Here is an 11,593-nt window from a genome sequence, read left to right as displayed (position 1 = left end):
AGTGCACGTAAAAGCTTGTTGTTGTAAAGCTTTTTATATTTATTTTATGTTAAACTTTTTACTATCTGGTAAATTATAGAGAAGGTATTGTAATCGTGCAAAAAAAAAATCGAGATTTTTGCAAATGCCGACGTTTTACACCTCCCGGAGTCGGAAAAATATAATTTTGCAATCTTGCCCGTATATCTGTGTGTCTATGTGTGTATGTGTATCTGTAAACTCGATAACTTGAGTACTGTTACAGCTAGGTTGATGAAATTTCATATAAGTATTAGAATCTATATCAAATTTGTAGATCCGTATCAACGTTTCAGCGATTTCCGATAACCGGAAGTGGAACTTTTTCTACTTTCAATTTTTCAAAAGCCTATAACTTGAGTACTGTTTTAGATAGATAAATGAAATTTCACAAATAAGTAAAAGATCTAATTCTCTGCCTTTTGTCAAATTTTGAGTAAGTAATTTTACGTTATTTCCAATTTTTCATAAAACGCATGTAAATTTATAAAGTACTAATATTATCCCGCACTATTATGCACTTTTTGTTTGGTGATCATTTGGTGTGCAATTCCTTTTTCTACGAGATTCTATTCTACTTTAAAAAGTTTAAGAAGTTAAAAATGGATTAAAAATATTGTCTATATCCCGAGTTGCCATCCCCCATTAATACTAACGAGAAAAATGGCCCGTTGAGGAAGGATACAACGGGCGCTGTCTATTTTCTCTAAACTAAAACCAAAACTAAAATCACCACCTTAATTCAATTTAACCGGAAACGAAAAATGACATTGAAAACGGATTTTTATCCAGAATTGGTACTTTAATTTATACAAAATATAGTCATAGGCATATCCCTAAATCATGCACCTAATCTCATTCATGACAAAAGTTGCATTTAGAGTTTCTTTCAGGCAACTCTACTTGTGAGGAGGCCCCCCCCCCCCCCCCCACACACACACACCCCAAAACATGTCTACGAAATATAATTATATACTTTTTCCAGTGTCTGCCACCTCCCAGAAAATTCTACCCACGCGCCCGAAAATTTCAAGTACCCCCACCCTTCTCTGGGGAGGAAAAAGTCTGAAAGAAACACTGGTCGCATTTGTAGATCATACAAACTAAAGGATGAACCTGGGCGGGGAAGAGATGCATGAAAAAAACTGTGCACGCTAAACACTTGTTAGATTAGAAAAAGTTTTCCCCTCCGGGAAGGAAAAAGTCTGAAAGAAACACTGGTGTCGCGCTTAGCCACTACCCGAAGAATTGCACGAAAGAAACTGCAAGCAAACCACTTTTTAGATTAGGCACATTAATTAGGCGGTAATTTTTTATTATAGAGTATCGATGAAGAAATTTCTTTTGAGTTGGGGTGGGGGGGGGGGGGGGGGGTGGGGGCGGCTTAGACGTTTCTCGAGGGTGGGGCTTTGCCCCTACCCGAAGAATTGAATGAAACTTCACACAAACCACTTAGATTAGACAAAATTGCCTTTTTATTCAATGTTTACTCGAGAATCAATGACGTCATTTTACTTTTTAAATTAAATTGTTTCTCTAATTAAATTTAAAAAAAATATTCATGTATTGTCATCGAAGAAGAACGTATCTGGAAAGTTTTAAAGAAATCACAGCATTAGAAGTGGGTCAAAATTTGTCACAAATCCGCACACAAATGGACATTGGGAACTAAGTAAAAGCTTTTAATTAGTCATAGAATTTAGTGGCCCACCAGGACGCTCTTTATCACGAATGTATGCGCCATAATGCTCACGGTGGAGCCTGGGATGCTCCAGGTCACATCACCGTAGGCGGAGGCGACAGGTTTGATTTAGTCACCGATAATAGTAGATCACTGTGTCCATAATGTATGGCACTCTTTCAAACGTATTTAGGTGTATCCACGAGGGAGCCTGGGGGTGATTCAGGTCACCCAACCGCCTGGTGCGATTTGACAAATCAACAGACTCTAGGAACTAAGAACAAGATGCAAAACCCCACCATACTGCCAGGGCACTGCCACTCTGAATTAATTTTGAATCACATAATATATAACAACTTCCCAAAGTTTCATAGCAATTGGGTGTAAGGTGTAGTACTGCATAAAAGATGGATACATACTTTCATTAATGTATATATATATATATATATATATATATATATACATATATATATATATAAAATATATATATAAAATAATAATATGTATTTGCATCACCCCACTGCTCATTGTAGAAAAAAGGCTGACGCGATATTTTATGATGGTTTCATAAGCGAGTTACCAATTACGCATTTTTAGACGTGTGACCTTTTTCTAAAACTGAGTTATTAACTGAGTGGGGGTCGGCGTTGTCGAGTCGGTAAAGCTCATGGTTTGCAGATGAGGCTCGTTAGCTGGGGACAGCCACTCTTCTAGGAGAGACAACTCCAAAATTAAACAACTGCTGCCTTGTAGTTTGTTCTTGGTTGGACAAAGGCTATGGAAGCAAATCCAAAAAAGAAAAGCAGGCTGAAATCGGAGTCAATGGCCTCAATGGCGCATAACCAGTTGACACGTAACGCTTAATTGTGTTGGAGGCGTGGTCGAGTCGGCAAAAAAAAAAAAGCTCATGGTTGATAAATTCGAACAGTCTCGAGTTCAACCCCACTGGCAGATAAATCTCGATCCCCTTCAACACTAATAATTAAGAACGAAGAAGAAGAAGACGCGTGACCTTTTTCTAAAACTGAGTTATTAATTTGTAAACAAAGCAGGCGCTATATTTTTTTTGCTATAATTTTTTTTATCAGTTGTTGGGGCGCGGGTTTGTCCACACTACAGCCCAGACGCTGCAGGGCGTGCCGTAAAATTGTCTTGAGTGTACGTTAATCACCATTCGTAATGTTATAGTGAGGTAGAACATACATCGACAACTCTCATGAGCCACCGGTTACACTACCACAGGGGTGCTGGGTACGGCCCCTGGTTTGGTTTAATTTTCAAATGTCATGTGCAACGTGTCCCTACTTTATCCATAGTGTATGGCACTCTTTAAAATGAATGTAGGTGGCATAGCATAGCACCTTGGCGGCAGACGCGCCTGGTTTGATTTTGGTGAACGATTATAGTATCTCATCGTATCCATAGAGTATCACACTCTTTGAATGAATGTAGGCACCACAGCACTCATGAGAAAGCTTAGTACGCCTCATCGTACCATTTACTGCAAAATTAAAATTCTGTCCCCACAGAAACCTCCACAGGAGTATTCTCAACGGCTTCCCAAAGTTCCATGGCGAGCAGATGAAAGGTGAAGAAATGCATACAGGACTGACAAACATATATTATATTATATATATATATATATATATATATATATATATATATATATATATATATATATATATATATATATATTAGCACTTTTTCAAATGTTTCTTAAGGCCGATGAAGTAGAGTTAATTTGGTACAATTACATCTATATACAAAGCTTTTGTAGCACTATTCCAAGCAACCTTTACTTTCTTTGCTGAAGTCAAGTACCCAGCATAACTGAATGAGTGAGTGATGTCCTACAGAACTCCAGCACCAAACTCAGTTATAGTTATCTGGCCACATTGTTTTACAACACATTGCCACATTGTTTTACAACACTGAATACAGGAAAGAATGTGAAAAGAGCAACACCAAGTTTTTAACTTTAACTGAACTGCTTTGTTTAATGCATTATGCATAATAAATAATTGCATGATAAAATAGTGAATCTTGTTAAGACTGAACAAGAAAACAAAAACTAAATAATATCAACAGTGATATGCCGAACATATTTACATATTTATTATTATGATTAAAAAAGTTCCTAAACATGCAATTTCACAGCTTAGACACAATCAGTTATTATAAAATTAAACAGCATATGAGAAAAAAAAAACCATCACATAATTCTACAAGTGATCACAACAAAGCATTTAGATTCTTTAGAATAGGGAGGGAATTAAAAAATTAAAATTCCCAATTTTTTCTTTAAACAAACAGCTTTGCTTGTATTTTTTAAAACAATCATCTGAATAGGCAATGAAATATAAAACCATACATGCTAGACAGGTACGACAATTTATGAAGAATTTAGAAGCAATTGGTGTAAACCAACAAGGGGATTTCTGGGGAGAGTTGCCTAAGTCTGTAAATCCAATACTCAACCCCTAACACTCATGGCAGCTACATTGCTCATTACCAAACCAAATGGTTGACTTTTCTTTGCTAGATGTAAGTTAAGTAATGATAATATACTATTAGCAGTACAATACTTGAATATATTCTTTTTAAATATTTGTTCCATTTTTTTTTAAATATGTGAAATAAAATTTTTGAAGATATCCAGAATATTTTTCATCAATAAAATTAAATTAAAAAAAATATTAGGAAAATAGGCTGCTATTGCTATGGTTGCTTTATGCGAACAGTTAGTACTGACTCTTTAAATGGAAGACACCATAAAAATTAGACATTTAAAGCTTTATGGTGTATTTTAATTATGTTCTGGTGGTTGAAAATTAAAACACTTTTACCAATTTATTCTTTGGTAAAAAATTTATTCATCCGGTTTGCATAATACTGCTATATAATTAAATAGCTAACATATTTTCTGAGCAGCTTTAAGGGGAAATATTTACCAAGTAGCAACTAGTCTTTAAAACTCTCCAAACATTAACTGTTGGAATGATCTGAAATTGTTCAAACGGATAGAAATGAATTGAATGGAGTACTAGAGAAGCATAACCAACGAGAGTAGGGTTTGTACTTGCCACTACTATCATTCTATACACCAGGGTAGCTCTCCAGAATGCTACTTTTGTTATATCTCAGTTTCTAATCATTAACATCACCCAAATCATTAAAAAATTGTCAGCAAAAACAAAATTAATAAACAAAACAAATTTTTTTTCTTTAACTTGTAAAGCTGGACCAGAGTTAGTTACAATCACTTGAATAGCATGATGTTGGTAAAAATTTTGCCCGGTGGGATGGACATACAGAGCCAGCCAATGATTGACAGGTGGGTTAAACAACACTAAATCAATCATGGAAGGATTGTCAGGTGGGCTAAAAACACTTGATCAATCAGTGGATGATTGCCAGCAACCATGAAAATAAACTAAAGATAACATTTTCTGAACACACTGAACATTTCCATTTTATAAACCCTGAGTAGGGTTGAATAAATTCACAAAATCTTCTTAACTAAAACCTTGATTAATTGAATTTGCTGTTTTTTTTTATGTCTAAATCTCCTTTTTCTCGTTAAACAATTATTTTAGAATTAAAACTGTTGTTTTAAAATGTATTCAGATGGTTTAGGTCAGGGGTTCCCTACCCCGTGCCCGCGGGCGCCATGGCGCCCGCCGAACGATTTGTATGTGCCCGCCTCTCACTATTCGACGGAGACAGATTTTTTTCATAAACATTATTGAGAGGTTGAAGGGGGTGATAATCGAAAGTTTGAGGGAGGGGGGGTGCAAATCGAAAGTTTTGTCCCCGGGTGACGGGAAGGGTCGCTACGCCTCTGGAAGGAGTTTAAAATAGGTGGTGCCCGCCACCCTACCAATATTTTAGAATGTGCTCTAGAGTAAAAAAAGGTTGGGAACCCCTGGTTTAGGTGAATGAAAAAACCTAATTTAGAAGTTTAGTAAATTCAAACAAGTTTTAAGATTTCTAGGGTACTGAGGTGTTGGTGGAAAAGCAGACACCAAACATCACGGTGGATAAGTGGACTAACCTAAAAACCTGAACAGAGTTACAAACACTGCTCTCAGCTAGCATGGGTCACCTGTATTGCTTATGCCAAATGGAAGATCAAGCAGGAATCAATAGATAATATTTACACAACACAAACTGATTTGTCTCACCAGCGAAAATAAAGCTAGTACAAAAAATGGCAACAGCTAGGAGAATCACAAACTTAAGGGTAATCATTTGAAATTCAAATGTACAAGATCAGTTCCAAAAGTGGTACAACTAAATAAAATTCAATCAGCACCTTGACTGCCACCAGCTGGTTGAGGCAGACTGCTGGAACAAGTCCGCCTGGGCATCAGGAATCTTCACAGCCCAAAAGTTCTTTCATACCACGACAGATAACCAAAGTCTGGAACACAGTCAGCCCAAGGGTCTTTTTTACACGGGTGTAGAAGGCGTCGGTGTCACGATGATATTCAAAAGCCATTCGTTGTAAGCCTTTAGCGTCCAGATTACTCAAGCTAAAAGAAAAAAATAATTATTTTAAATAAGAACATTGAATTAGTATCTGTTATGATTGTTTATGAACTTTATGAGGCAACCATGTTAGAAATATTTCTCGCTGATAAGTAGAGTGGTTTAGATGGAGGGGGGAGGGCATATGAAGAACAATATTTTATGCATTCATGGTAGCATCTAAATTAGCCAGCCCACATCAGGTTATAACCCCCCCCCCCCCACTCATTAATCACTACTGTTATAAAAACCATCGTGATTTAATTACCTGCTGACTGGTGTAAACAGATTAAAGCTAGCCATGATTATGTATGTAGAATAATTGAAGTTTCATGTTTCTATATGGTAAAACTAATCATTTCCTCATGGATTTTTACCTCTTTTTACCTCTTTCTCCTCATTGAGCTATATTTTTCTTCCTTGAGCTATATTGCTTTACCATACAAATGACATGGGTTGTGGGAAGTTTTAGACAACAAGGGTAAAAAAAGTTACTCACTTCTTGCAAATCTTATCCAGGTGATGATTTCTGAGCCAGCTGGAGACTTCATCCTTGCTCCAAGACGCAATGGTGGACAGGACGTGAGGAGCACCGGCCCTGGGGGAGCTCAGGCTGGGAGGGCCAAAGTGGGACTTGTTAGCTGAGGACTGGGAGGAGCAGGTGCTGGCAGCGTCGTCCTCATCCTCATCTGGTTCATGCTTCATTGGTCTGTGGGCGCCAGTTGGCTGTGGCGGCTGGGCTAGCATGGTCTGATGTCTGGTCATGGTGCCACCAGCTTCTGGGGATCTCAAATCTTTCTCAGTAATCTCAGTACTGTTACCATGAGTATAATGATGATTTTGTTGTTTACTGGCATCTGTACTGTGGCTAGCAGCTTTAGAAGCAGGTAAAGCATGAGGGTGTGCTGTGTGTTCTTCTCTGATGTTACTGGCCTGGGTAGATTCACGCATGAAGGGAAATTGAAGGGGAGAAAGGTTGTCTATGTAGGGTGATGGAAGCTTATTCCTGGGATAGGAACCCACTGCTGTATTGTCAGGCTGGGTCTCTATGGTCAACTGGGTGTTTACATCATTAGCCTGGCTTACAGGTGGTTGCTGCTCCAGGCTGCTGTCCCTACAAGAAGGTTCCTTGACCAAATTGATGCTGTCCCTAGGGTGGGGCCGGCTAACAGAAGGTTCCTTGACCAAATTGAGAGCCACATCAGGCTCGTCCATGTCAGTGCTGAGGTCAATGACCTCTCTCAGATTCAGGGAGACACCAGAGGAGTTGCCTTCATCTTTGACAAGAGATAGGTCTGGCACCTCATCCCCGTCTGAACTGCTGCACTTTGCTGGCAGAGCTGCCGTCACAATGTACCTCTGTGAAGCTGTCGTCATGGTGACACTGGTGGCTGGGGATGCCACATGGACAGTAAAGTCACAGCTGTCTAGCTCCGGGGTTGAGGTGTGCCATGCAAACAAAATATCTGCAGGGCTGATCTGGCTTTTTGGATAGTTTTTGGCCACTGGGGGATCAACAACTACTGCTATGCCTTTCATAGGGACCTGTTTTGAAAGCTGGCTATAATTACTATCTTGGCCTGAAAGCCTTTGGTGACCAGCTCCTTGATCCTCTAGACCACATTCCAAACCCATGGTAACAGATGTTACAAGTTTATGGGCAAAACTTTGGGCATTTTCTGGAGTGTAAGGTCTGGATGTTGCAGGCATCTGGGTATCAGCAATAATTCTGGCAAATAAATTGTCTTGCGAGGGGCGCCTTGAGGCAGGTGTTACAGTTACCTGGTTAGCACTTGGCTCAGGTGTTGGTGCAGATCCAGAAGGTGGGTTCTGTCTCCCAGCACTCCATGCCCATTCTGGAACAACAGCCTGTCTGGGAACTTGATCTTTGTGGATGTGAGTGGATGGACTGTCCATAGACTGACGCCTGTTAGGGGAATGACTGTTGTTGTGACTGTCAGTTGCAAGGTCAAGAGAGCCTTTGGCAGAGTGAGCCACAGCGTCAATGTCCTGCAGGTGTCTGGGCTTGGGGTGATCCACACCAGGTTGGCTATTGCCACCCAACAACTGCCCCCCATCCTCATGGTTATCTGTTATCTTATGCTGACCCTCAACTTTCACTCTGATATGTTGAGGTAAGCCTGAAGGTGGCGCCACATTCCAACTTCCTGACATGACTGGAGCTGGCTGGGCTGTCTTTGTGTGGGTAGTCTCTTCATCATTAAAACAAGTGTTGGCTAAACTGGTAATAGAATCAAATATGTTGCGAGTTGTTAGGGCAGACTTAGCTGGGTGAGCTGCTGTAGCTTTAGATGTTGGAGGTTGACCACTGTGTCCAGCATCTGTCATGTTAGTCAGGCCATAGACAGACTGGTTTTCTGGTGATGGTACACGGTGTTGGCGTGCTGGATCTGCGCTAGAGGCTGAGGGAGAATCAAAGCCAGCAGACCTGCTCATGTACATCTCTTGTTTGACTTTGACAAGACTAGAGTGTGCCCCAACATGCTGCTCTAAGATCTGTTGGGGTGGGCAAGTTTTCTCTAAACCTGGCTGATCAGTGCTGTAGCTTGTAGAACCTTTGGATTGGGCACATTCATTGGCAAATTTCTCTTGTTTGATTTGAATATGGGCTGGGACTGCAGTGACAGAGTAGTTGACTGATCCTGCTGTATCAGTCATGGGAGGATGTGGGGTGGCAGGGGGTCTTTTCAATGAGATCAATCCTGATGATGTTTGCACCATTTGACCATGAGATACTGAGGGTTGACCATAAGATACTGAGGGTTGACCATAAGATACTGAGGGTTGACCATAAGATACAGAGGGTTGACCGTGAGATACCGAGGGCTGACCATGAGATACTGAGGGCTGACCGTAAGATACTGAGGGTTGACCATAAGATACCGAGGGTTGACTGTAAGATACCGAGGGTTGACCATGAGATACTGAGGGCTGACCGTGAGATACTGAAGCAGGTGGTGCTGTAGAGTATGGTAAAGATTCTGGCACTGGTCTCATGGGATGTATCCAAGAAGAACTGTGAGCAGAGACGGGGGTGTTGTGGCTGGTGACTACAGTTTTACTCATGATGTTGGCTACAGAAAAGTCACTTCTTGTTATATTGCCATGACTACTGGCTACAGAAAAGTCACTTCTTGTTATATTGCCATTACTGGCTACAAAAAAGTCACTTCTAGTTGAGCCTTGATTAACGGATGGATGGGTAGTTTTGGCAGGAACTTGATTGGCTGATGATTCCTCATCAAAACAAGATGAGAGATAACTCTCTTGCTTAATCTGTTTGCTGGTAAGTGGATAATCAAAGGCCAGCCTGTGTCCAGTGTTTGCTGGTGTCAGCTGTGTGGCAGCTGGGCTGAAGTTGTGCCTGGATGTGGGAGGGTGGGTCTGCTGTGTGCTGGACCTGTCCAGACACTCCTGCCTCAGGTCCAGTGCGTGCAGCAGCAACTTGTTGGGTAGAGCTGGGGAGATCTGACACGCTGGGGCTGAGATCTGATGTGAGCTGTGAGACAACTCTGGGTAGTGCTGGTGGGAAGTCAGATTTTGGGATTTCTTCATTTGACCACCAGCATTTTGATTAGATCCTTGAGACTGCAAATGACTATGAAAATTTCCAGATGGATTTGAATTGCTCACTGGATGATTATATTTATTTAATGGTGAGTTCCGTATAGTAGATGCCTCGATCAGTGGGGGCATATGGGTTCTAGATAATAAAGGATTCTGTCTATTGCTAGTCTGCCTCAAGTCAGAAGGGTCATATGGAGTAGAAGTTGGGGTATTAGGCCGGTACATCTGGCCAGGTTTTTGTGATTCTCTCTGATGTATGCTGTACAAATCTGGCATGGACATCAGTTGCTGGGTCAATGAACTCAAGGGGTTTCTCAAGGCACTACCCAACATAGACGCACGGCCGGTGAACTCAAAGTTTTCTGGCTGGCTTGAGCTAGCACGGGAACTTGACAACTGGGATGGGCGTGACACACTTGGGCTGGTGAATGATGGCTGATAAGGATGACGACTAGGTACTGTGGGACTCTGATTTGTTGGTTTTTTGTGTATTGGGCTTTGATAAGAGATGTTGTTTTGTATAGTGCTTTGATAAGTGGGTGTTTTTTGTATAGGGCTTTGATAAGTGGGTGTTTTTTGTACAGGACTTTGATAAGTGGGTGTTTTTTGTACAGGACTTTGATAAGTGGGTGTTTGTCGTACGGGACTTTGTTGAGAATAAAGTGGATGTGTCTCAAAGTTCTGCATGGGTGTAGAAACACTAGGAACTCTTCTTTCTGTTGGGTAAGATTGTCTTGAATCTTCCTTAGCACTGGACGTTTCCCACGGGCAGGAGAGCCTTGGCCCTGGGTAGGACTGTCTTTGAGCTGCTTTAGGGCTGGGCACTAAATAGTTTGGGACCTGGTTCAGGTGAGAATAACTGTACCTTACAGGTGAGCACTCTCTGGCAGTAGGGTTCTGGCTGTATGGGTGAACTCTTGAATTATCTGCTGTATTGTGATGAAGTTGCTTTGGTGATTGACACAGGGTTCCATGTGGTCTGGTTGTGATCACAGTGGATGGAGTAAAGGAGGAGTGAGACGACACTGAGGAGGGTGTCGTCTGATAGACACTAGAGGAGGGTGTCGTCTGATAGACACTAGAGGAGGGTGTCGTCTGATAGACACTAGAGGAGGGTGTCGTCTGATAGACACTAGAGGAGGGTGTCGTCTGATAGACACTAGAGGAATGATTTCTCTCCAAATAAGAATTAGTATGAGATGGGACTAAATTTTTCAACATGTCACTATTGTAGATGAAAGGGCTTCTTGTGATTGGTTGCACAGTGTCAAGGACCGAGGGAGACTTGGCTGTCAGGATGCGATGACAAGCCCCAGGGGTCTGGTCCACCAGCTTGTCATAAGGTGAGGGGGGCTGGGGGGCGTGGTGGGACGTGGGCGTGAAGCCAAAGGACCAGGAGGATGCCAGATGAGGCTTCTCCCTTAAAGGTAACTCATGAGATGAATGCTGGAGCAGGTCTTCAATTCGTTTCTTGGCGGTCTGACTGCTTGGTTGGGTTGAATTTTGTGAATGAACTGAGCCGACTAGCTTGGCAGAAGAAGATAAGAAATGGTGGGTAAGCTCGCCTTGATGTTCATGGTTCAAGTTCACGGTAAAACTGTCCACATGTTTTGGGGATTCTATTTTCCCCAGGCTGCTATCATTCATGTGCTTATTGCTTTTAATGTCAATGTTAGAAAACTCCCCTGTGCTAACACTTGGAGTACTTTGTCGCTGCATGCTTTGGTTGGGATCTGACGTTTTAGTGGCTGAAGCGGGTTGAGATTCCAACAGGAA

General features: G+C 41.3%; 1 protein-coding gene across 1 annotated transcript; it reads right to left on the bottom strand.

Moving 5' to 3' along the window:
- Nucleotides 1–5,633: 5,633 nt before the first annotated feature.
- LOC131927721 (uncharacterized) lies at nt 5,634–7,190 on the bottom strand. Its single transcript, XM_059283497.1, has 2 exons — nt 6,729–7,190; nt 5,634–6,234 (listed from the first exon to the last, which is right to left on the bottom strand). The coding sequence occupies exons 1-2, from the start codon at nt 7,178–7,180 to the stop codon at nt 6,069–6,071; spliced, it is 618 nt and encodes a 205-aa protein (XP_059139480.1). The 5' UTR covers nt 7,181–7,190; the 3' UTR covers nt 5,634–6,068.
- Nucleotides 7,191–11,593: the final 4,403 nt, after the last annotated feature.

This window comes from Physella acuta, unplaced genomic scaffold (genome assembly GCF_028476545.2).
Source record: "Physella acuta isolate Inbredline_101_S28 unplaced genomic scaffold, ASM2847654v3 ptg001433l, whole genome shotgun sequence".
Lineage (NCBI taxonomy): Eukaryota > Metazoa > Mollusca > Gastropoda > Physidae > Physella > Physella acuta.
Note: the sequence above shows the minus strand (reverse complement) of the source record. Positions and strands in the feature narration are given on the sequence as shown.

Excerpts from the sequence above, each read along its gene's own strand:
- LOC131927721 (XM_059283497.1), bottom strand. The coding sequence starts at position 7,180 with ATGCGTGAATCTACCCAGGCCAGTAACATCAGAGAAGAACACACAGCA. Across the intron at positions 6,235-6,728 it reads CTGGATAAGATTTGCAAGAA|CTTGAGTAATCTGGACGCTA; the intron begins GTGAGTAACTTT and ends TTTTTCTTTTAG.